At 42.1% G+C, this 25,922-nt stretch overlaps 1 protein-coding gene across 1 annotated transcript in view; it reads left to right on the top strand.

The window, feature by feature from the left end:
• RASGRF2 (Ras protein specific guanine nucleotide releasing factor 2) overlaps window positions 1-25,922 on the top strand; it is a 261,112-nt gene extending 235,190 nt beyond the window's left edge. The window contains exons 19-27 of the mRNA XM_056112497.1: window positions 5,313-5,425; window positions 11,389-11,449; window positions 11,741-11,844; window positions 14,483-14,567; window positions 15,954-16,151; window positions 20,280-20,359; window positions 21,580-21,697; window positions 22,240-22,308; window positions 25,397-25,922. Of these exons, the coding sequence (XP_055968472.1) occupies window positions 5,313-5,425; window positions 11,389-11,449; window positions 11,741-11,844; window positions 14,483-14,567; window positions 15,954-16,151; window positions 20,280-20,359; window positions 21,580-21,697; window positions 22,240-22,308; window positions 25,397-25,489 (921 nt within the window). The 3' untranslated portion in view covers window positions 25,490-25,922. The remainder of the gene's footprint in view (window positions 1-5,312; window positions 5,426-11,388; window positions 11,450-11,740; window positions 11,845-14,482; window positions 14,568-15,953; window positions 16,152-20,279; window positions 20,360-21,579; window positions 21,698-22,239; window positions 22,309-25,396) is intronic.

Raw genomic sequence — 25,922 nt, 5'->3', positions numbered from 1 at the left:
ACCTCATGTAGACAAGCACTTTAAACCCTGTGCTATCTCTTCAGTTCCTCTGTTAGACTTTTTTTTTTTTTTAGCTTTTTGGGCCACACCTGGTGATGCTCAGGAGTGACTACTGGCTTTGCACTTAGGAGTTACTCCTGGCAGTGCAGAGGGACTATATGAGATGCCAGGGATCAAACCTGGGTCAGTTGTGTGCAAGGCAAGTCCCCTACCTTTTGTACTATCACTCTGGCCCCCTTGCTCTTTTAGACATTTTAAAGAGAGAAATTAATAGTCAAGAAGTTGTTGGCGTGGGGGTGGGGGGGGGTTGGTGCCGCTAGCAGGTCAATCTGTACCTGAGAGGCGAGTGCATCAGCAGCTTGATGGCGCCTTCAGACTTCCAGATACCCCCAAATTGCTACTGTGCCTTTGGCCAGACCCCAAAAAATTGGGGCAAAGTTTACCAAGAAAGAAAATGGCCAAAAGTTAGGTATGTGGGAAACACACCCACAAACCACCTCCGGCTCGGCTATATAATTGGAGGCATGGCCTCTCTGGTTCCTGATTGAACTGCGTAATGAACATGATCCCAGAGACTCCAAAACAAATCTCAAAACCCAGCAGCTTTTGGCAGAAATGTGTCCGGTCTCTGCAGTAGGTTACCGGTGCTGGGCCACCCCAGGTGAGAATAGGTTTCGTGCCTTAGCCTGTTCCCCCTGGGGCCCGCTGGCTGCCATCCTCCAGAGGCCACTGGACAGTCAGGTTTGGGCCCGCAGTGACGAAACATGCAGGGTCTCACGGGATGGGGGTGGAGCCAGTCCTGTCCTCCCCATCCCAATGAGACCCCAAGTCATCACCCACGAATGGCCTCTCTGGCTCCTGATTAAGCTGCTTAACAGCCATAATCCCAGAGACTCAGAAACAAATCTCGAAACCCAGTGGCTTTTGGCAGAAATGCGTCCGGACCACACAGTAGGTTACTGTTGCCGGGCCACCTCAGGAGGGAAAGGGTGTTGTCCCTCTGCCTGTTTCCCCCTGGCAGCTCGGTGGCTGTCATCCTCCAGAGGCCATTGGGCAGTCAGGCTTGGGCCCGCAGTGACAAGACATTTTGGGCCTCACGGGATGAGAATGGAGCCGGTCCTGTCCTCCCCACTCCAACTAGACCCCAAGTCATCGCCCATGAACGGCCTCTCTGGCTCCTCATCAAGCTGCTCAACAGCCATGATCCCAGAGACTCAGGAGCAAATCTCGGAACCCAGTGGCTTTTGGCAGAAATCTCTCCAGATTTAAGTGTTAAAATTTCGGAATTTCAAAATCGCACGGCCACTACTGGAGCCATGCAACAACTCAAAAATCAGACAAATCACAGTCCTCACGTTGTTCATCAATTTGCTCGAGCGAACCCAGTAATGTCTCCTTCATGAGACTTGTTGTTACTGTGTTTGGCATATCAAATACATCACGGGTAGCTTTCCAGGCTCTGCCGTGCGGGTGAGATACTCTCAGTAGCTTGCCAGGCTCTCCGAGAGGGGCAGAGGAATCAAACTTGGGTCGGTCATGTTGGCCACTTGTAAGGCAAACGCCCTACCGCTGTGCTATAGAGCCACGCAACATCATATGTTATTCATAACCAGCAATAGAAAACAAATTGTCTACTGTTGCCTTTTCAGCAGATCTGAGTGTTAAGGTAAAATCTCAAATAATAATGGTGGGTCTGGTGTCAAAATATTGAATGTGATCAAAGTAGAGAGAGAGTAATGTGGAAATCATCTGCCCCACAGGTAGGGGGAGGGTGAGGAATGGGGTATACTGGGATTGTTGGGAGTGGAGAATGAGCACTGGTGAAGGTACTGGTGTTTCATCGTATGACCGAGACTTAGACCCGAAAGCTTTGTAACTGCTCTCATGGTGATTCAATAAGTAAAATTATAAAAAATGAAAAAAAAATAAGGTGGAGTTCATGCACAGTTCAATCAGCTAATCAGTCGCTGAATAAATAGCATTACTCCTACATAAAAAAAAAGAAGTTGTTGAGTAGTAAGTAGGTGAAGTTTGAAAAAAACAATTATCTGAAGACCCAGATGGAGAAGTTTGATAAGAATGCCTTCTGGTTTTGCTGCCACCTGTTCCCAAAGAAATGGTACTGATTGCCAGAGAATGGGCAATGTGAGAAAAGTTATTACAGTTCTCCACTTGACTGGGGCACAAAGTATCCCATTCTAGTTAGATTATATTTCTCCACAGTCTACAGTTTGTGAAGTGACCTCTCTACCTAGGGTCTACCAAATACAGTAGAGGTATGCTGCTTTATTGTTTATTAAAAGCATTGTAGTTAGCAATGTTCTCTGTGATCACAGAAAATAATACAGCAGATCAGAGTTTCAAAACTGCCTCCCTTAAAGTTAAAATGAGATTAGCACAAGTAACGGCTGTATAGGAGGAAAAAAAAAACACCAATGCCTGTGCATCCAAAGACGCAGATCCTGGAAAGCAGGACTTGGAGGGAGCAAAGGAGCTCTGAACCCTCCCTGACAGTCTCGGCAGGCCTCTTAGGGTAGGACTTGACTGCACTGGTATCATTTTACAGTACTATAGAATTGGGGGGTGGGTGTCTAGCATTACACACCTTTGTGTGTAAAAAAAAAACACACGAAACACCAAAGTTTCAATGCCATCCCAACCCCAACAGACCTCCAATCCCCCAACTTCTAGGAGCAGTTTATTGCTACTTTTATTCGGTTTTGCTAGTTTGCTTGCTTTACCTTTTGTCTGCCATCTAGGATTGAAATCACCCAGGCTTTGTCTTACTCTTCTCTTCTCTTTTTACTCCTCTTAGCATAATCACCTTAATCCCTGTCCATTTTGTCCTCAACGGCATGATTTATTCCTTTCTCTTTTCTTTCTTTCTCCTTCCTTCCTTCCTTCCTTCCTTCCTTCCTTCCTTCCTTCCTTCCTTCTTTCTCTCATGTCAGAGTAGTATTTTGCTGGTTATATATATATCCACAATTTTTTGTTGTTTGCTTTGTCTTGGGGCATGCCTGGCAATACTCGGGCAGTGACTCAGGGAAGCATATATGGTGCCAGGAATCAAAGTCAGGTCAGCTGTATGCCAGACAAGTGTTTTACCTGTTCTCCTTTATCTCCATTCCCCTACCATAACTTCTATATCCAGCCATCTTTTGAGAAAACTAAGCTTGATTCCATGTTTATCTATTGGAACTTGTATTTCTATGAACACAGGGTGCAAATATATTTTTTGGATTAATATTCTTCAGATATATGCCTAAGAGTATTGCTCTTGGTTTGCATAGAACTTCCATTTGATTGTTTTGGGTGGAAGGGGGTTCTTCATACCATCTTCCTTAGAGACTGTACTATTGAATATCTTTTTTGTTTTAACTTTTTACCTTAAAATTCTTTTAATCAAGAGAAAAGTGGCAGAATAAAGCAAAGTACACTGTTATATATACATCTCGAGTCACTATTAGCTGACATGTTTACTCTGTTCTCTCGATTTCTTCCCTCCTCTCCCAAAGCCAAAAATCAAGGACTATCTTACACAGCCTCAGTAAAATGATTACATTCAGAACAATTTTACATGGGCAGATTAACCAGTGTATAGGGTTGAGAATTTTTTGCCAATTGTTCCAATAATGTCCTTAATAGTATTTCCCGCCTGATTCCAGATCTGACAGTTTCCTATGTCAGTATAGCTGTATCCTCTAACAGCTGAGGTTAAGGGCTACAGCTAACTTCATCAAGCCTGATACTGAAGGCATGAAAAGTATGTGCTTCAGCCCTTTGAGCTCTTTTCCTGGTCTTTGGTTTTCTTTGTGATCAAACAGTTACTTGGGTAGTTTTGGGTTTTGGGTTTTGGGATTTGTTGTTGTTGTTGTTGTTGTATTTTATAAAACTAGTATTTTTGAACAATATAGCCCAAGTCTTATTCCCAGCTTGATTGAGATTATTATGTATTCAGGGCAAAAATACTATGTGACGAATGTTCATAGAGCAGTACATTAATAGGTTCATGGTTGTTTGTTTGTTCCACTGACTGAACAATTTGTTAAGGAGATGTCTGCCTTATTTCCCCTTTTATAATTAGCAAATAACTCAGGAGGAGGTGGTAGTCAACATTAAATTTCAGCATCCTTTCATGTCCATTGCCTGATTCAGTTTCTGCTTTGATTGAAATAGTGATTTTTTAACCCTCAATCTACCTTTACATTAATTAGTTAGAATGAAATTATAAAACAACAGTTTTCTCTTCCACACTTTATGTATTTTTATTTTTTTATATATTTGTGAACATCAGTATAGGCTTTCAGGTTTTCATGCTACTACTGCTCCTACTTTCCTCAACAGGTGCCATTCATTTCATTCCTATGTTTGACTTGGTCACATCCGTGTATGAGTATCATTTATTCTTTGTATTTTGCATATGTTTATTATTCAAGTCGCTGCCCAAATGACAAGTTTTATTCATTTATTTATGGGTTTGGGTTTTTTTGTTTTGTTTTGTTTTTTTGGCACTGGAGGTTTGGGGTCACACCTGGTGGTACTCAGGGCTGACTCCTGGCTTTGCATTCAGGGATCACTCCTTGCATGGTTGGAGGACCATATGAAATGCTGGGGACTGGACATAGGTCTGCCGCATGCAAGGCAAATTCCCTACCCACTGAACTACCTCTCTGGCCCTGACAGGTTTTATTTTTGCAACAAATCATTTTTTTGTGTTCCTACTACATTCCAGTTACTGATGCTACTCATGGTCCTCTGGGAAAAGATAATTAAATTGTTCTCTCTAGCCCATGGTTTATTACAGAGGGCACCATAGACAAAGTCAAGTTCTTTTTCCACTGGATCAGCTAAGAAAAACCCTTGGGAGAAGGTAAACTACCTTCTGGACTTAATGAAAAGGAGTGAATGTAAGGAGAAGGAACAGTGTTTTCAGACTAAGGGAAGCACATACCTATTATGGGGAATTCCCATTCCCAAAGGAGTCTGTCTGGGCTGTAAGGAGTAAGGAACTTGCCTTGCATGTGGCCAACCCTGGTTTAATCGCCAACACCCCCTATGGTCTCCCAGAGCACACCAGAAGTGATCAGAGCCAAAAGTAAGTCCTGAGTAAACCCTGAGCTCAGCTGGGTGTAGCCCAGAAAACAAAACACAAAGGACCTTGTTAGGGAAACCAACAATAGGTCTCCTCCCAAATCAATTAATTCAGGTTTTTGTGAAAAAAGGAGGTCATTGAGGAATGTCATCATTGTCCTAGAGTTACATCCTTCCAAAGTAAAAAAAAACCCTTAAAGATGCTTTTCTTTTTTTTTTAGGATTTTGACCTCAACAATGAACTAAAGATGAACGTCTTAAATTTGCTAGAAGAAGTTTTGCGAGACCCAGATCTTCTTCCCCAAGAAAGAAAAGCCACAGCGAATATCCTGAGGTAAAGGCAGTGACAGTCATCTGCAGATCTGTGCAGTATTCAGAGAGGATGAGGTCCTATCTCACCAAAAGCATGCATCACAGAACCTCGGACTAGCAGGGTATCTGCTCTCCCAGGGAAGGTGTGCCTATTGCCTTCTCTGTCCTGGAGGTAGATGAGGCCCAGCCGCCTTAAGAATAGGCCTGGGTGACAGAACATGTAAGGTTGCCCCTTTGTATGGACAGACAGTTGTCTGTTGCGGAACCAAAAGTCAAAGGGAGGCATCCTCAAGGAAGTTTTCTTGTGATTCTCCAGCAGGCATTACACAAGTATCTCCCTCTACCCACCTCTCTCAACTAGGTTCTCCTTCATCCTAAATTCACAGTTATGAATAGAGTAGGAGAGTTTCAGCGGAGTTTGTGCACCTGACTTGTGAATGTATCACCATTAAAACTGCTGAAATTTTTTTCATCTCTTTCACTAATTGGAGATCAACTTTATTGCCAACTTTTCAGATGGGAGTTTCCACATCATGTAGATCATATATAGTTGGTGCCTGTGTTTCTATATCATCAAAGCTGGAACTTTGACTTTCCCCCTGGAGACTGACTCTGGGTTACAGTCAGTATCCAAGCACATCACAAGCTTTCTTCTGGTGGGTTTTTTCCCAATGCATTCTCCTTGAGCAGCGTCTTCTTTGGCCTTATTTAGAAATTTCGGTCACTTCCCAGTTCATTCATGGCCATGCTATCCATCCTTAGTTAGAAATGGGACATGTACCATCTCTGTGCTTCATCTTTGTTCATCTTTGCCATCTGACTTCTAGTTCCCTCCTCAGGTGCAATATCTGAAAATAATTATTTTTTCCAAACAGGGATACATATTTCTTTTAAATCAAGGTACTTGATTTGGAAAGGGGTCCGTTTAATTCACTCCATCCCATATTTCTGAAAGTCACTTGCGAATGGCACCGATATCATACTTTACTCTGACACAGCAGTAACTTGTTATTCTTAGTCCTATTAGCTCAAGGTCCCATGATCAGATCCCTATTTGGTCTAGAAGTTGCCACAGATTGAATTGTTGTCTCACCGCACACCACTTTCCTCCTAATATGTTGAAGTTCTAACTCCCAGTACCTGCATTTGAACATTGAAAAGGGCATTGCAGATATCATAGTAAGATGAGGTTATGCTGGAGCAGGATGGCCCTTTAATCCAAATACATTTAAGTCAAGTTGTTGTGAGCTAGAAGCATGAATCCTATCCTTATTTATTTTTTATTTTATTTTCATAAAGTTGTTCAGAATAGTTGATTACATTCAATATTTCAACACCAATCCCACCACTGTTTCACCTTCCCACCGCCATTATTTCGCAGTGTCCCACCACGACTTAAGCCTGCCCAACAGGCAGACGCTAGGTAATTTATTATGTACTGCTTGTTATGAATAGTATAAGATGTCTGTGAGGGTCTGTCTCAAGGATTCAACAAAAGGAAAAAAATAAAGCATGGGATGTCACATGGCTGCAAAAGCTCTCCTGGGAATCTAAAATTATTTTAATTGGGGTTTGGAGCCATCTCTGCAGTGAGTGCTCTGTTCCGAGGTTGATTTGTGATCACTGTCACGGTCCTCCCGTTGTTCATCAATTTGCTCGAGCGGGCCCAGTAACATCTTCATCATGAGACTTGTTGTTACTGTGTTTGGCATATCGAATGCATCATGGGTAGCTTGCCAGGCTCTGCTGTGCGGGCGAGATACTCTCGGTAGCTTGCTGGGTGGAGAGGGGCGGAGGAATAGAACTCGGGTCGGCCATGTTGACCACTTGTAAGGCAAACGCCCAACCACTGTGCTATCACTCCAGCCCTGATTTGTGATCATGGACATTAATGTGCTTAAATGGTTTCTGGAGGCAGTTCGTGGCATGACAGCCACGAGGAGCCGGGAGGTGGGAAGGGGATGGCCCAGTCCCAGACCCAGGAGACCTGGTGTTTTTAGTCACTAGTCCTGCATACCTGGGTTTTTCAGTGTGAATCCCATCTTTAGACATATACTACATTAATAAGAGGAAAGTGAAGCTTTCTGAGATGAGCTGTTTCTGCATCACAGGGCTCTCTTTGTAAAGGAATGCTTACTGGGCCTGGAAAGACTATTGCCCTGTTTGTGAATAAAATTCACTGTCAAGATTGCATTTCTAAAATGCTTCCTTCAGAGAGAGAACAAAAGGAAATGCCCTGCCACAGAGGCTGGGGATGAGGGTGGTGTCGGGGGAAATACTGAGATCATTGGTGGTGGAGAATGGGCACTGGGGGAGGGATGGGTAACTGATCATTGTATGTCTAAAACGCAAACATGAACGTTTGTAAGTATGTAACAGTACCTCATGGTGATTCACTAATAAAAAAGTAAAAAAAAGAAAAAAGGAAAAAGAAATGAAGTATTAAAAATAAATAAAATACTTCCTTCCCCATGGCATTGTTTAATTCACTCATCCCTAAAATTCTGCAGTGGAAATTCTTTTGTTGACCAGCATTTTTCAATCTTTTACTGACCATGCTCCTTTCCAACCTTGTTTCCTTACTGTGACCCCTTTCCTTCTTGTTGACCCCTTTGTCTTATGCTATGCCCCTTGCCAATTTGTTCCATTTTATTTGTGGATCCCTTGAAATTCCCTGGGGGCACACAGGGAGCCATATGGCCCCCAATTGAAAATGGTATTTTTTCTCATACACACATATGTGTCACAACTCACAACACACACACACACACACAGTGACCAACTTCCTGAATAGTCAACTGTACTAGGCTCAACCCATGAGAACACAGCCCTCCAAATATCACAAAGCCCTAAATAGTATCCACAGGTTACAGTGAAGGGAGAAATCTTAGATAGCAGAACTAGACTATACTTAGGGCATTAGGGCTAGACTTTCGCGAGAGAAGAACATTTGATAGAAGCTAAGAACTCCCTAGTATTTCTTTCTGAGAGAAGGATATTGCCCAGCCTCATAAAGAGGATCTTTTCTACAAGCACACATCATGATGTGTCCTCTGGGCTATCTTCGGGAATCTAGACTCTAATGGAAAGAATGACAAACACTCTGGGAAAGAATCTCTGGTCTCCACTATGCATAACCCTTTGGTGGGACTTAACCAATTGGGGAGAAAGAGCTATTACTTTCTTTTTTCCTCATTTTAGTCTGCCCTTGACCCTATGCGAATTATAGGTCTTGATCACAAATGACATAAATCAACACGAGAATTATAGTCAGTCTGTAAGGATTCTGTTCCTGGCCAACAGTCAGGCATTTTTGTAAGAGAGGAGGGAATACGCATGTTTGATGTGTTCTGTGCTGGAGCCTTGAGGTGCCTTTTATGAGTCTGCTTAAAGAGCCACACAGACCAGCAGGACAGTGAACTCCACTGAGCCTGCCCCTGGGCAAGTTTCTTTGCATTTTTATGTCCATATCTGTATAACCCCATGCTTAATGAAAGGGTCGCCCCTAGCCTTTGTCAGGATTGCTGTTTTAATGTCTGGGGAAGCCTCTGCCCTGGTTGCAATGCACTGCAGTTCATACTTGTGCTGCCGGAAATCACAATCCAACAATGTGGTGCAGTACCAGGGATCAAACTGCTGACTTCAGGCATGCAAGACCAATGCTCTGTGTGCAAGTGGAACAATTAAAGGGTGCAGTCCTCTTCAGCTAACAAGATGGCAGGCCCTGGGGGCAGGAGACCAACTTCTTGGCAAGCACATATATGAGCACCGCAAGTAAAATGATCCCTAGTAAGTCTATATGTAACCCCTAGAAACTAAAAGAGTATAACCATAGCAAACAGCATTACCAACGCATAAAGAACAAAATATGCAAGCAACATAAACAAGCTTATATGCAATAATATTCACAGAAAAGGGAAGGAAGGAAAGAAAACTACCAGCCCCCCCTCCCTATTTTAGTAACTCCAAACATTTAGTAACATTTAGTAACTCCAAACATTAGGGCTAGAGCGATAGCACAGCGGTAGGGCGTTTGCCTTGCACACAGCCAACTTGGCCGACCCGAGTTCGATTCCTCTGCCCCTCTCGGAGAGCCCGGCAAGCTACTGAGAGTATCTTGCCCGCACGGCAGAGCCTGGCAAGCTCCCCGTGACGTATTCGATATGCCAGACACAGTAACAACAAAGTCTCCAATGGAGACGTTACTGGGCCCGCTCGAGCAAATCGATGATCAACGGGAGGACCTTAAAAAAAACATTTAGTAGATGCTCTTTGAATTCACAACTCTTTTCATTATCTTTCCCGTTTATTTTTTCCTTTTCTTTTTGTAAGGCTTATTGTGTAATCTTGAAAGTAGTCCTGATTTAAAAAAAATAAAAGGCAGGTGCTCTACCACTGAGTCACATGCCTGGGCTCTTGAAGTATGACTTTTTTCGTTTATTTCTTCTGGAACCTCCCAAGTGATGTCCAGGGGACTTGGGAAACTCCAGGCAATTCTCAGCCAATGAGTGTAGTGGTTCATGTGAGGGCCTGATGATGCAGTGCTGTCCAGGCCTCGCGGTCCCAAGGGTCACCCAAGCCACCTAAATAGTACTTGGGTGGAGGGATTTTTAAAAAATATATTATAGATAGCATGTGTGAGATTATTACCACTTGTATCTGGTGAACAGACAATAAGTAACTCCTCTGCTTGTTTTGTAATTTTGAGGATGGCAGTTTTTTGTTTGTTTATTTTTACTTTTTTTGTTCTGTTTTGACTTGGTTTGGGGTCACATGCAGCTGTGTTTAGGGCTTACTCCCAGCTTTGTGCTCAGAAATCACTCCTAGCCAGCTCAGGGAGCCATCTGGGGTGCTGGGTATTGAACCTTGGCTTGGCCAGTGCAAGGTAAATGCTCTGTACATTATACTATGACTTTGGCCCAGAAGTTTTGTTTAAATCCTTTCAAAACTGACCAAAACAATGCATCCTGATTTCTTCTAAAACAAGCTTATTCCAGCAGACAGTCTACATGTTTTGGGACCACATAAGTGATTCTGCCATCATTTCGGAAAACACCAAATGCTTAGCCCAGATGGCAAGTTATAAGATCAATAGCACTCTCCTAGGTTCTGAACTTGTGTTGACTGTGAAATTTTGTTCCTACTCTAAAACTAGCATTCACTTCAGTGTTAACTTGTGTATGTATATTTTCATTTATTCTTTACTTATCAAAAACAAAAAAACACTGATAGGTGAATAACATTGCTTCCGCATTGATATAGCACCTCATGCATCGCAGGCAAAGTCACCTGAGAAGCGTGGGGAAGAGCTTGCCTACTGGCCACTGTGTGGGCATATTGAAACACTATCGCTCTGTGCATCTGGTCTCAGTCTGCACAGTGAGAGTGATTCTGTCCTCCCTGATTTAGCGTCTGTAGTGACAGGCCATGTTAGGGCTTAGAGGATGGACATTCAGCCTATCAGAGACCCTCCTGATTATGTTATAAAGTGCCCACATTCCACCACCAGTCCCTTCACTTGGTACCAATCCACAGTTGTAGAAATGTTGAAAACTACTGGTCCTCTAACTGGTTTCTAAGTGTCAGTCCATGGACCTGTATACAAGACATGGGCTGGCCTACGAGTTTAAGAAGATTGGAGAACATTGGGCTAGACCCTTCACTCGAGCCCACCCAGCTCACCTCAGGCTTTCTCTGATATTGGGTTTGTTTATTTAGTTTTATTTGTTATTATTACAGCCTTTAAAAAGATACTTATGTTTTAACTTCTTGTTATGATCTCTTGCTACAATTTCTTGTTATGATCACAATGGCCCTCGTATGTCTTTACGTGTAGTTCTCTGTTTCTGCAATCCCTTGCCTCCAGCTGCACAACACAGCCTCAAGCTCAAGTCTCTCCACTTCCCACCCAGGAGATCCAGACTGCATTTGGTCAATTTGTACCTACTTTTTTCTCATGGCAGATGTTGGTTGGTTTTTTTTTAGGGTCCTTTCACAAGATGATCAAGATGACATCCACCTAAGATTAGAGGATATAATTCAGCTGGTAAGTTCAGCCTCAGTCTTATTTAGCCCAGTTAATTATGTGCAAACTATCTGATGGAAGACAGGGTGATAAAACTGATCACTTGCAGATTTGAGTTGTCATCAACACGACTCTAAGATGTGAACCAAATTTGGCTGGGGGTGGGCAGTTGGTGCAGGATATTAGCATTGTCTGCTGCTACTGAGAATTACTGTGTTCTTTCATACCCAGGCAGGCTCTAGATTTCAGCTACTGAGGTGAGCTAATGGCATCTTTTCCTGCTTGTTTCATTCTCCACACTTACTCTTGCAGACAGACTGTCCAAAGGCTGAGTGCTTTGAGACCTTATCTGCCATGGAGTTGGCTGAGCAGATCACTCTCCTGGACCATATTATTTTCAGAAGCATCCCCTACGAGTGAGTGCCTCCCCGTTTTCCAGGCTTAGAGTTGACTCTTCAGAAGGCAGTTGCGTGTGAATCTTCATTATAAAGTGGTTGCTTCCAGTTCATGTTGGAAATGCTGATCTGCAAATACTGAGTAGTCATAAGACATTGCCACTGATATTTCTCTGTGTATCACAGAACGTAAAGTTTTCTATTCTCTCGTGTCCTGTAATTTTCGGATCACAGAAAATTTGCTACAGTGGTAACAAGGTCTTTTGAACTTTAGTTTGCCTAAAATCACTTGGAAAACTTATTGAAAATGTACCTTCTGGGACAAAGAGATGGTTCAATGGATTGGAGTTTAAGTTATGTGTGCCGGAGACCTTGGCTTATTTCTTGGGTGCTGTATGTCCCCCTAAACACTGCTGGAGTGACCCCAAGAATCATACTGGGAGTAGCCTTTGAGGTTTGCTGTGTGTGATGGGGGGCTGGGGGGAGTATACACTTGCCTTTGAAATTCTGATCTCGGTAGGTCAGAGGTCAGGAGGAAACCCTGACTATAGTCAGGTGTGGCCCAACACCTCGCCACAAAAGAAAGAAACATTTTTTGATAGGGGTTGATTTTTGGTTCAAATCTAGTTCTCAGGAATACTCCTGGCTCTGTGCTCAAGGGTTGCGCCCACTGGTGCTCCGATGAGAATAAGTGGTCCCAGGGATTAAACCAGGATTGGCTGCATGCAAAGTAAGTAAGTGTGCTAGCCCCTGTACTGTCTGTTTGGCCCCAAGAACTATTTTCATGACACAACTAATTTCAGATAATTCTGAGTCATTGAATACTACGCTTTGAGAAATACTGGTAAGAAATAAAAGCTGTAAATTCTGTTGCAATTTTTCACCAATGATTAGAAATTCACAAATATTGCTGAGTTTTGGATAATACTTTGAAGAATCATAAACACATTACCTAGACTTTTGTTTTCTTATATAGAGAATGAGGAGAGTCTTACTAAGGGGAGAACAAGCAAAGTCTTTGGACAATTAACATCTGTTGGCATGTTTCCTTTATGAGTGGATAACTAAAGTGAAAGGAAGGTGAGAATTAGGCAAGAGAGATGAATGTGGTCCATGTCACATAAGGAATGACATCCTCAATGACGGAGGGTCAGGCAGGCCAGGTAGTTGGCCAGAGGCTGGCTAGAAAGTCTGGGTTTCTGTCATATCAGAGAGGTAGAAGGGGTCAGGCCAGAGATGCAGCCACAGATTTTTTTCTCTATGTGTTTTATCCTCTCTTCCACTCGACCTATCCATGAGCACAAGGGAAAGAACTGTGACCCACTAACCCTCCAAATAAACCTTGTAGCTATTTGAAGAACTTGAATTAGAAACCAAAAGGGCTTCTGTTCTCCCCTCTACCCCTATTCCACAGCTGTTCTTCACCCTGCCTTCTGACCCCCTCAAGAACAAGAGGATGGAGGAGGGAGGACAATGGGGAATAAAGAGCAAAATTCCAACCTACGTGGTTCTTTGGGTGTGTGTTCTCTTCCCAGGACCCTCTCGCCTGTCCTTCCTGGGCCCAATATGCCAAAGTGAACCTCTGCCAGTGACTTTCCTCCATTGGGCTAGTCCCTTAGTGCCATTAGACCTGTGTAGTCAGCAGCCCCACCAATGTCAACAGACAAAGATCCAAGTGGCCAACCACCTGCTCACCTGATCCTCTGTCATTGTGGATGTCATTCCCTATGTGACATGGACCCTATTCATCTCTCTTGCCTAATTCTCACCTTCCTTTCACTTTAGTTATTCGCTCATAAAGGAAACGTGCCAACAGATGCCATTTGTCCAAACAAAGACTTTGCTTGTTCTCCCCTTAGAAAGACTCCTCTCGTTCTCTATGTAAGAAAACAAAAGTTTAGGCAATGTATTGATGGTTCTTCAAAGACAATGATCCATGTCAGCATCATTTTATTCAGTTATTAATTTATAGTGCCTATCCAACAGATGTTCTGTAGGTCCCTTCTTGGTTAGCTGTTGCTTATTGTGATCTGGTGACCTGTTTGTGAGAACAGTGAAGGAGCAGGATGTTGCCCAGCAGTTTCATTTCCCATGGCCCTCACTGCTTCCACCCATTAGCTAGCTGTGAGGTGGTAATGGAGCGAGTTTTTTTATTTGGTTCTTCCCCCTTATGCTACTCTGTGCTATGGGGAGAACAAAGGAAAAAATCTTGTCCATAACCCTCACATTTTCCTGGAAAATGGCAGAGAAAAGTGAAGTATAACATGGTGTTCTTGAATCAAAGTTTTGGTAGTGAAGAGATTGTTTAGACCTTTTGCTAAGGCTTTAAATCTTTGAAAGTAGACTGGGAGCAATAGTTTCAGTCTCTCTTCTGCTTGTGGTCATTGTTTTCCCACAGCAGTGAAGCCTTTATAATGATCTGAATAGAGATCCAAACATTTAGAGGAGAAAGCTGAAACTTGAGCAATATTTGTCTCTTTGGCATTGAGAAATGAAATGCTAGTGTGAGCTAAAGTAACTCGCTTGAAGTAACCTGCAGAAACAGGTGCTGGGCAAGGTCAGGTTTCATGCCTAAGAATCATTCACAATAATCATCCGAAATAGCTGTCACCATTTTTTAAGAAAGGTAGTTGATTTTTATTTTATTTTGAATTTTCAGAGAGTTTCTTGGTCAGGGATGGATGAAATTGGATAAAAATGAGAGAACCCCGTACATCATGAAAACCAGCCAGCACTTCAATGATGTGAGTAATCGTAAAGTAAACCAGCATGTGTCCCAGAAAGATGGATAGCAAGCTCTTAAAATACTTCTAACAGCAAACAAATCTGCCACCCATATTTCAAATCTGCCACCCAGAACTAAGGAAATGGTAAAAACTAATATATCTCCCATCAGAGATTAACCATATCTGGTTAATTAACCATATTCGGTTAATTTCTGCATGGACGAGGTTGGCCTTAGATGGTACCAGGTCTGGTCAGTGCTCTGTAATGTCTAAGCTGCTGCCTTCATGCTCACATGCTCAATCTTTCACAGTCACACGTGAGTATTTACAGAATGAGTGGCACATGTGTCACTGGCTCCCAGCGATGCCAGTGACAGCAAGGTAGGGTTGGTGCGTCTCTTCATTATCACTCAAAATTTTGCTCCAATACATTGCAGGATAGAAAGGGACCACGCAGAGCATGATACGAGACCATTGCTATCTATGCTGACCTTAGTGTCTCACCCTGCTCTGATTCTTTCCAGCAGTAAGCTTCAGTTGATTTATACCCGTCTCCCGTCATCCTGGGTGCCAAGGTGCCTTATACTCAGGACGATTATTGGTTGTTCTATTTGATATCCTGCATCAGAAATACTGTCTGCTCCATATTGGGTTATCCATACAAAACAATGTTTGAGTGAAGATCCATAATGATAGCTCTGAGGCACTGTGAGGTCTAACTGTGGAATCATCAAAAATGGCTCTAGCTATCACATTTAGTGTATGACTTTAAGAATATAGACCTCCACATTCCTTTGCTAGTAATCCCTTTCTTTCTCTTTTCATATTCTAAGTGTTGAACTTTTGAAACCACCTCTCTACCTCTTAGCTTTAAGAAAATTACAGTGTGGATAAAGTCTAACTGCTGGTTGAAAATCCAGCAAGATGGAGAGAAAATGTTTTCACCTACATCTAAGTATTTCTAGTTTAAGAGTTGACCTGGTTAGAATGTTGTATTATCGGCGGTAAATTGTGTTTTGTTTGACTGTCTCCCACACTGGTGGCAGGTGGAGGCAAACAGGGGCATGTGGGGAGACCCCAAGAGGCCAAACCCATGACCCACAAAGGTTGTCATTCCTCTGGGCTTAACGTGTTCCTCCACACTTCCTCAAAGATCACTGGCCATGATCCTTCCCTACTAAGTGCTGATCCACAAAATTGCCTCTTCCTCCAGGAAGCTGATTCCTAGCAGCCCCTCTTTTAACTCTAGGATGAACAGCTGCTCATTAGCTTGTGTGATTATTACAGCCCTTAGTCTGGGCTAAATGTGTCTAAATAGGGATTGTGATCACCACAGCCTGGTCTTTTGCCCGAATGAGCAGCTATGGCTCTCAGCCGCCTCTCTGGGTTTTCTCCTTGTTTCAGATGAGTAACCTGGTGGCCTCACAGATCATGAATTACGCTGACGTTAGCTCCCGTGCCAATGCCATTGAGAAGTGGGTGGCTGTTGCTGACATTTGCAGATGCCTGCACAACTATAACGGTGTGCTGGAGATCACCTCAGCCTTAAACAGAAGTGCCATCTACAGGCTGAAGAAAACTTGGGCCAAAGTGTCGAAGCAGGTGAGCACCAGCAGGCTCCAGAGTATAACTCATGGTGGTGAGAAGGGGGTGGGCTGGGACATGAGAGCCAAGAGAAATATTACGCATTAGGAAATCATTAACTGGAATAAGCAGTTCGGCTGCCAAAGAAAGGTGCAAACATGGGCAAATTACTGGGTTCCTACCACTTAATTGACTCCGTGTGTGCATTTCAAAATGGCTAATTTAGTAAAGAAAAGAAAATCAAAATATCCATTAGAACATTGCAGGAGACACCCACGACAACATGGTTTAAAATCATATGGTCTCCTGCATTTTATAGCGAGGGCACGCTGAGTCCAAGTGAACACAATGGGACCCCGGCTCCATTCTTTCATCCTTTGTCCTCCAACATAAAGGACAAAAATGTCCTATGGTCATGATTCTTCTTCATTCCTATAAGTTTTTGGTTATGGCCTAATGACAGAAATAGCACTTTCTTTTTCTTCTTTTCAGTAGACTTACTTGCTTTGATGCCTGTCATTTTCAAGATTCCTAAGAAATCATAGTTTCTTTCTTCGATCTCTTGGGGCTTTCACCAAGGGTGCTGGGAAGCATTCTTGGGGCTGCTGGAAGCTGTCTGCAGCCCTGATGCTCCCCTGTCATCTTTGGCTGGTTGGTCATTGGGTACATCCAGCCAGCCTGACCTGTCCAGGATCAGTGTGTGGTGATTGCCTCAGGGAGCTCACAGCATTCCCCTCTGGTGGCCATTGATCCTGCTGACCCTTTGACTTTGTGTTTATATTGTCTGGAGATAATTGGGGGACCATATGGTGCTAGGAACTGAACCCAGGGTGAATGCATAGTAGGTATGCATCTTAACTGCTGTACTATCTCCCAGGTCCTAAAATAATTTTGATTTTTTTGTTTGGGGACTTTCTCAGGCCTTACTCCTAGCTCTGTCCCCAAGGATCACCCCAGGTGGGGCTTAGGGGATCATATGTAGTGCCAGGGATCAAACCAGAGTAGTTCACATGCAAGACAAGTGCCTTAATGTATACTATGTGTACTATGTGTACTATGTCTCCAGCCTCTGAAAAAATTTTTAACCTTGAAATAGTCATAGATTCACATGCTATTTAAAAAATAATAGAAAAATTCCCTATCCTACACCCAGATCCCTAGTAGAAATATCTCACATAATTGTAGATGATTCCCAGAAAATTAACTTCAGAAAATTAACTCCCTAGTAGTGCTCAGGAGCCTGAAAACTCAACTCTGATTATACTTGACTGGGCTTTGAGACCTGATGGTTCAAGAATTTTACTGTAAGTCCCAAACTAAATTCTCAGGCCAGTTTAACTCTTCCTTCCCCATAGGATTTTATCTCTTAAGTCATAATGGCTTGTATCAAGCCCATGCTTTTATGTTTTCTAGATTGTCCCGTTTTGATGCCAGGGTAGCTTTGCCACTAACCCAAGATCTATCCAGGTACTGTGGTGGGATGCTACCCACTCTCTCCCCAATTTTTGGCATGTTGGGAATTATAGCAACCTATGCCTGAGTCAAGTAATTATGACAGATGCCCAGGAGTAAATATATTTGAGTCAATGAACTCCCAGATATTAGGAGCATAACATTAACAGTCTTTCTGTGTTTAGGCAAAGAACATTGTTCTATAGTAAAATATGAAAAGTTATAGTTAAAAGTTATAGGGGAATAGAAAAGCAAGTAATTCACTTCAAATGCAAATTACAGAGTCACCTAAGTAACCAAAACTGGCTTGGGGAATTGTAAAGCACAAAGGAAAGGTTAAAAATAAACTCAGGGGATTAGGAGTACTCATAAAAGCGCTGTAACCTTCTCTGGGAAGAGGAAAAGGGACAATTCACTGATGAAGCCTAAAACAGTTAATATCCAACCATCTGTGTGTATAGGTCACTCAAAAATGTCTTCAACATTGGTATTTAACTGTCATCCAAAATCAAAGACTTGACTTTAATCATATTTGGTAGGGTCTGTTTGTCCCCTCCCCACAGTCTGCAAGATATCCCCAAGGTTTATTGGAATATTCACTCTGGAGCCCAATGACTTTTGTCTGTGACTGTAGCCAGATTACATTGCTACAGCCTCTTTGAGCTGAGGCCAACCCTAGGCCAGGCAGGAGGCCCATCCAAATTCATCCTAGCCCCGATCTTTCCACCCACATCCAGATCTTGCTGGTTGTTGTCTCTCAGCATCTCAGGAACTAGGGTGGGGAAGGCCCTTTGAATCCCTTTGAAAGCTCTTATGAAGTGGAGCATGTGCAGACCTGGCTGAGACAGAATCAAAGAAAGTGTCCTGGGCAGGAAGAGTTTGCTCCAGCTGAGTGGCCTGGTTTGTAGCCATCTTCCCAAAGACCAGCCTATCCCTCCTCCTGTATCCATGGAAGAAACTTCAGCCCAATGTCAAAACTTGTATTTCCTGATAACTGTAGTTGTACTTTTCCAACAAGTTGATGATGATCATAAAATAACTGACCTGGAGGGAAGAATATTGGTTGATATATTTGGCAAAGCAGTCAGATATGTACTTTGATGACAAGGAGATTAGCATTAAAAAAAGATGTCATGAAAACTGACTGAGCAACACCTCTCCTTTGAGATCCTTTCTTCAACATGTGCTTTTCTATTATTTGAGATCCCATGGTATTTTTTTCTGTACATTTTTTTCTCATTTTGGTTAATTGAGTAGTGTAGTCATTGTCTTTTCTCCAGCCTCTTTCTTTCTTTTTTTTATTGAAATAAATTTACTTAGAGAAGGGTGAGAAGAGAAAAAGAGGGGATACATGTATTCAAGACAGAACAGGAACTTTTCCAAAGGAAAACCCCTCTGCACCTTTTCCTTAAAGTATCATATATAAACCTAATGTCCCAATTCTTCATTTGCAAAGTCAGATCACATCACACAGTCATATCACAACAGTGGCAACAGTGCTGACATCTGTGATTGTAAAAGAGATTTTTTTCTTAAATTTTTATTAATGAAACACCATGAGGTACAGTTGTAGACTTACAAATTTTTGTGCTTGGGTTTCAGTTATACAATGATCGAATACCCATCCCTCCACCAGTGCCCATTCTCCACCACCACCAATCCCAGTATCCCTCCCACCCCCCATCCCCCCATCCCACCCTACCTCTGTGACAGGGCATTCCCTTTTGTTATCTTTCTCCTTTTGAGTGCTGTGGTTTGCAAAAGAGACATTGAGTGGCAATCTTGTTCGGTCTATAGTCTACTCTCATCACGCATTTCCCATGCTGAAAGGAACATCCCAACACCCTTTATTTGGTGCTCCCTTCTCTATCTGAGCTGTCTTTTCCCCTAGAGTGTGCGGCTGGCCTCCAAGCCATGGCATGAACCTCCTGGTACTTATCTCGGCTATTCTTGGGAGTTAGTCTCCTATTTTGTGACTTTATGTTCCCCAGATGAATGCAATCTTTCTCTGTCTGTCCCTTTCTTTCTGACTCATTTCACTTAGCATGATACTTTCCATGTAGTACCACTTGAATATGAATTTCATGACTTCATCTTTTCTAACAGCTGCACAGTACTCCATTGTGTAGATGTACCAAAATTTCTTTAACCAGTCATCTGTTCTTGGGCACTCAGGTTTTTTCCAGATTCTAGCTATTGTAAAAGTGCTGCAATGAACAAACAAGTGCAGATGTCACTTCAACTATACTTTTTTGCCTCTCTGGGATATATTCCCAGGAGTGGTATTCCTGGGTCAAATGAGAGCTCAATTTCTAATGTTTTGAGGATCATCCATACTGTTTTCCAAAAGGGCTGAACCAGTCAGCATTCACACCAGCAGTGAAGGAGAGTCCCTTTCTTGCCACATCCATGCCAGCACCAGTTGCTTTTGTTCTTTTGGATGTGGGTCAGTGTCTGTGGTATGAAATGATATCTCATTGTTGTTTTGATCTGCATCTCCCTGATGATTAATGAAGTAGAGCATTTTCTCATGTGCCTTTTAGCCATTCGAATTTCTTCTTTGAGAAAGTTTCTGTCCATTTCATTGCCCCATTTTGTGACTGTAAAAGAGATTTAAGTGTATTTTGGCAACTAATTTTTCAAGCCCTAGGCCTCCTTTTAGGACATAAGCTTTTCTTCTCTTCCCTTCCCTAGACAAAAGCTCTAATGGACAAGCTTCAGAAGACAGTTTCATCTGAAGGAAGATTTAAAAATCTCAGAGAAACTCTTAAAAAGTAAGTCCTCTTAATTATTAAATTATTCAAGGTAAGAAATGAATTTAAGTAATTTCACTGTTATACAAATACTGGCCTACATCCACTTTGTCTTGAAAAAAAGAAAGAGAAACCACTTCCAACATCTCGGTTTTTGTTTATTTATTTTGCTTTTTGGGTCATACCTGGCGATGCACAGGGGTTACTCCTGGCTCATGCACTCAGGAATTACTCCTGGCAGTGCTCGAGGGACCATATGGGATGCTGGGAATCGAACCCAGGTCAGCCATGTGCAAGGCAAACGCCCTATCCTCTGTGCTATCACTCCAGCCCTATCTAGGTTTTCTTGACTTTTCTATTCCTTCCTTCCTTCCTTCCTTCCTTCCTTCCTTCCTTCCTTCCTCCCTCCCTCCCTCCCTCCCTCCCTTCCTTCCTTTCTTCCTTTCTTCTTTTTAGTTTCTGGTTTTTAGGCCACACTTACCAGTACTCAAGGCTAACTGCTGACTCTGCACTCAGATATCACTCCCTTGGGGCTCAGAGAACCATATGGGATGCTAAACCTTCACGTGGTGTCATGTTAAGCCTTCACTTTCTACATTTCTAAAACACATTGTTATTCAAACAGAATTTTTTTTTTTTTTTTTTTTTTTTTTTTGCTTTTTGGGTCACACTGGCAATGCACAGTAGTTACTCCTGGCTCGCGCACTCCTGGCTGAATCACTCCCGGTGGTGCTCGGGGGACCATATGGGATGCTGGGAATTGAACCCAGGTCAGCCATGTGCAAAGAAAGCCCTACCCACTGTGCTATTGCTCCAGCCCCCAGAAAAAAAAATTTTGCAAGCTCTTATCACATTGCTTTTCCCCACTCAGTTCTGTAAGACCTAATATGTATACCTCAGCACGGTTACAGCATCAGGCTTTTCCTACACTGATTTTTAGTTTTTGGAGAAGTGTAGCCATTTTATTTCTTGCTACATTTGTTCTATATTTATCTCTAAAGCCTCCTGTTGTTGGAACATGCAATTGTCTCAAACACATTATCAAAGTGCAAGCTGTCTTTCATATTAATTCTATTATGAGATGTCTTTAAAACTGCCTATCATGATTGGATTTTGGGAACTGGAATGAAATTATTTTATTCTTTAGGCCAAACACGGCAAAGTTGCTTTATGTTTTAACTGGGGTGGGACATCTGCTTTGGTGTGAATGCATCTGAGAACAGTGACGCTTGTTCTTACAGTTGCAACCCCCCAGCTGTCCCGTACCTGGGCATGTACCTGACGGACCTGGCATTTATTGAAGAAGGAACACCCAACTTTACTGAGGAAGGCCTTGTCAATTTCTCCAAGATGAGAATGGTAAGTGGGAATTTTATATCAGCCCATTTCAATGACTTCAGTGCCTTTGGGAGGGATTAAATCCAGGATCTCACTGTTTACTTTTCAATCTCGAGTTGATGAGACGAGGGACGTGAGGTCTAATACTTGATATTGGTTTATGGAGGGGTGATTGGACAAGGCCATTTCAGCTTGAAGTCTGGACAGAAGAGGTGGAAAATCTAGCCCCAGGGATGACATTTAAACACAGATCAAGTATAGAGAGGAACTGAAGGCACTTGTTGGACAACTGGATTCTGAGAAAAGTTAGAAGTAAGGAGGCTATGGGTAATAACTCCCTCAAAAGGCAAAACCTGAGGTCACCCAGTGTAAACTGTTCCCCAACTGTGAATTCTGTTAACATTATTCAGTTCACTGAAAGGTAAGAAAGATGTGGATACCAAGAATAACTGCAGGTCCAGCTCCCTCCCTGAAGAAAGTAATGGCAAGTCCGAGAAGGGGCCCAGAGAATGTGCTGCAGGATGGGGAAAGACCTTTGCTTTGATCTTTTGCTTCTCTTTTAGATATCACATATCATCAGAGAGATACGTCAGTTTCAGCAGACTTCCTATCGAATAGACCATCAACCAAAGGTAATGTGGTGTGCTTGGAAAGGAATGAATTTTGAACTAATGAATTCAAAACAACAAGTTGGTCAGTAATACCAAAAACTGAGTCACAAAATAGATATCTCTTTGGCAAGTCAGGAAGGGAGGAAGGGAGGAAGTAGAGGAGGGAAGGAAAAAAGGGAAGGAGGGAGGAAGGAAGGAAGGGAGGAAGAGAGGGAGAAAGGAAGGAAGGAAGGAAGGAAGGAAGGAAGGAAGGAAGGAAGGAAGGAAGGAAGGAAGGGAAGGAAGGAGGAAATTTTTGTTGTTGGTTTTGGAAGACCTTAAGAATATAATTTAAAGATTATGAAAGATAAGCTTGATAAAATGTGTTGTATATCAAAATTCACAATGACAGGGGAAAATGATTTAAAATATAAAAACGTAAGCATCATACTAGGAAAGAATATTTGTAACATAAAATAAAGATAATAAGTATTTCTATAAATCTATTTTTAAAAATCATAAACAATGTAAAAAAAGGCAAGGGTTTAAATAGGTAATTCACAAAAGAAGAAAAAAATGACCATTTCAAGTATTGAAAAATGGTCAGCTTTACTGTAAGACACATTGCTAAGGGCATTATTTTTATCAATCATACAAAAAGGTAAATGTTGATTTTAAATAACTCAGTACATTTAAGCAAAGGGATAGTATTCAACTATAAAAAGGATGAAAATTTTGCTATTTGCTGCAAGTCAAGGAAGTCAATCAAGGGGATTAGTGCGGTGAAGTAATTCAGAAGGAAAAAGGTGAATATTAGATGATTTCAACTATATGTGTAATATAAAAAGATAAAAACTGATGAAAAGATAAAACAAGACAAGCCAGTGGACTCTGATAATAAACCTAAGGCTATCTGAGAAGGGGGTAGGAGGAAGGGTGTAAAAAAATAGAAAATGGTTTCTTAAAAATTCCTATTTTTTGGTCTTATTTATAGAAATTTTAAAGGCATATTCTGCTCACATTCCAACACATTAAAAAATTCACATTTAAGAAACAAAATAAAATAAAAGATTAATTATCTCAAGTGTTTATTAGAACGTGGAATAACACATAACAGCAGTTTAGGAGGTCTCTTTACATAGTTAAAAATATACTAAGCAATTGGAACTGTCATAATACATTGGTAGAGATTAATAAATATGTATATATATCAACTATAATACACTAGTAATTAGAGTAACACGATACAACTCAATATCATTTGACAATTTCTTAAAATTTTAAAAATACATCTATATTATGATCCATGAATATTTCCTATTTATCCCTAGGAGAAATGAAAACATGCCCATTAAAAGTTGTGTTTAGAATGGTCCTCCCAGCATCAGCTTTACTGTACAGCAGGTCGTACAGCTGACCTGGGTTCATCCCCAGCACCTGGGTTGCCAGAAGTGATCCCTGAGTGCAAAGCCAAGAGTAAGCTCTGAGCACCACTGGGTGTGCCCCCAATAATAATGAAATAAATACTAATGAATGATAAAATAAAATGGTTATTGCATTTCTTTTTGTTGTTGCTGTGGTGGTTTTATTTAAGGGCCGCACCCACAGGTGGTTCTCAGAAGCTACCCCTGGATTGTTGCTTGGGTGGCTTCTGCCAGCGCTCTGGGAGATTTATATTGGTGGGACTGAAGCTGGCATTCCATGTGGAAATAGGTCCTTTGAGCCATGCTCCCATCCCTTCATTTCTTAATCATAGCCTCAAAATTGGCTCAGGTGTCCACCAGCACATGAATTTATAATCAAATTGTGGAGTGTCTGTACAGTACAGTACCATTCAGCGATGAGATGAGACAAGGGACCTTTTCGAAATAAATGCATTCCAATATGCACTGAGTCAAAGAATCTAGACAAAAAAAGAACACACAGAGAAGGATTCTATTTCTTTGACAATTCTGGAGGAGTTAAAACTAATCTGTGGTGTTAGGAATCAGAACAGTGGTTGCTCTGTGATCAGGCTGAATGAGAAGCTGCACAAGGGAACTCTGTGGTAATGGGTTTTGTTCTCTGGGGTGAGATATATCTATATAATTTGTCATTGTGGGGTATGCATTTGTCAATACATTATGCTCAGGGATTAGTCCTGGCTCTGTGCTTAGGACCTACTCCTGGCTCTCTGATCAGGGCTTACTCCTACTGGATCTCTGAGACCCATATACATTGCCAGAGATTGAACCTGGGTCAGCCATGTATAAGGAAAGCACCTTATTCATTGTACTAACTCTTTGATCTCCAATATTTTCATTTTTAGCATCATTTCGGTGTCTGTGTATTAGAAGACTTTCTAGTAAGAATTTTGCTATCATATTGTGTAATGGTGAAATATTAACAGCAGCCAAATACTCATCAATACGAAATAACTAAATAAACTATATTACAGTAATTTGCAGGGAGAGGGTGAATTTGGGCCACACCTAGCAGTACTCAGTAGACCACATGCAAGACAAATCCCTCTTCCCCTGTACTATATCTCCACTCCTGTAGCACACTATTAAGTCTGTCCAGTCATTAGAGCTCTATGGTCTAACATGGGGAGTTCTCCATAACTTACAATGAACAGAGGAAAACAGAATATCATTTATAATTATAACACCACATGAAATTATATAAAGGGAAACAATTTCTGTGAGTATATCTAGGGAATAAAATCAATTTAGAGTAGTAATACTTCTTAAGGTAAGTGCCTGGGTGGGTATGAAGGAGGACTAGAAAGATCTGATCTTTTAAAAATAAGATGAAAGGGGCCAGAGTGATATCAGAGCAGATAGGTTGTTTGCCTTTACGAGGCCAACCTGGGTTTGATCCCTAGCATCCCATATGGTCCCCCGAGTACTGTCAGGAGTAATTCCTGAGTGCAGAGCCACTAGTAACCCCTGAGCATTTCTGGGTGTGACCCAAAAAACCAAACAATGAAAATAAAAAATAAAAATAAGATTCTATTATGGTGCTTTAAAAATTGACATAAAATGTTTTCATGATGAAAAAGTACTGAAGTCATCAGACACCTTTTCGAGTAGGTATGAGCCAACATTCTGAAACAATTAGAAAATCAGATTTCCCTCTTGTCCCACAGGTCACGCAGTACTTGCTGGACAAAGCCCTCATCATGGATGAAGACACGCTTTATGCCCTGTCACTAAAGATTGAACCCCGGCTCCCTGCCTGAATAGCTGGCCCAGGTCCTGAGTGCTCGGGATTTTCCTGGAGAGAGGGATGGACAGAATGTGCATGCCATGTCTCCTGTGGTGGTACAGCGAGGAGTAGGGGAGGCGAAGCCAGCCTCCTTTGTTCACCAAAGACAACAATTCAAACTGGAATTGTCTGAAGTCAGGGACGCCCAGCTGTTCGGGGGTCAAAGACAAGTACTTCAGATGAGGGTGGGGAGGTGGAAAGATGGATATTGAGCAAAGTTGTTGGCACCATTTTTGCCTAAGGGAATGTAAAGTGGGACATGCCAGTAACCACATGGATGGAGTGGAAAAGAAGGTACATTTCAGACTTTGTCCCAGATTCTGTTCGAACAGAACCTGGGGCAAGGCTCCAGGGAGACCTGGGATGGCATGTTGCTGGCCAGGGCACTCCCATGACCAAGCTTCTCC

This window comes from Sorex fumeus, unplaced genomic scaffold (assembly GCF_029834395.1).
Source record: "Sorex fumeus unplaced genomic scaffold, SorFum_2.1 ptg000018l, whole genome shotgun sequence".
Classification (NCBI taxonomy): Eukaryota; Metazoa; Chordata; class Mammalia; order Eulipotyphla; family Soricidae; genus Sorex; species Sorex fumeus.
This window is presented reverse-complemented; position numbering and strand designations above follow the sequence as displayed.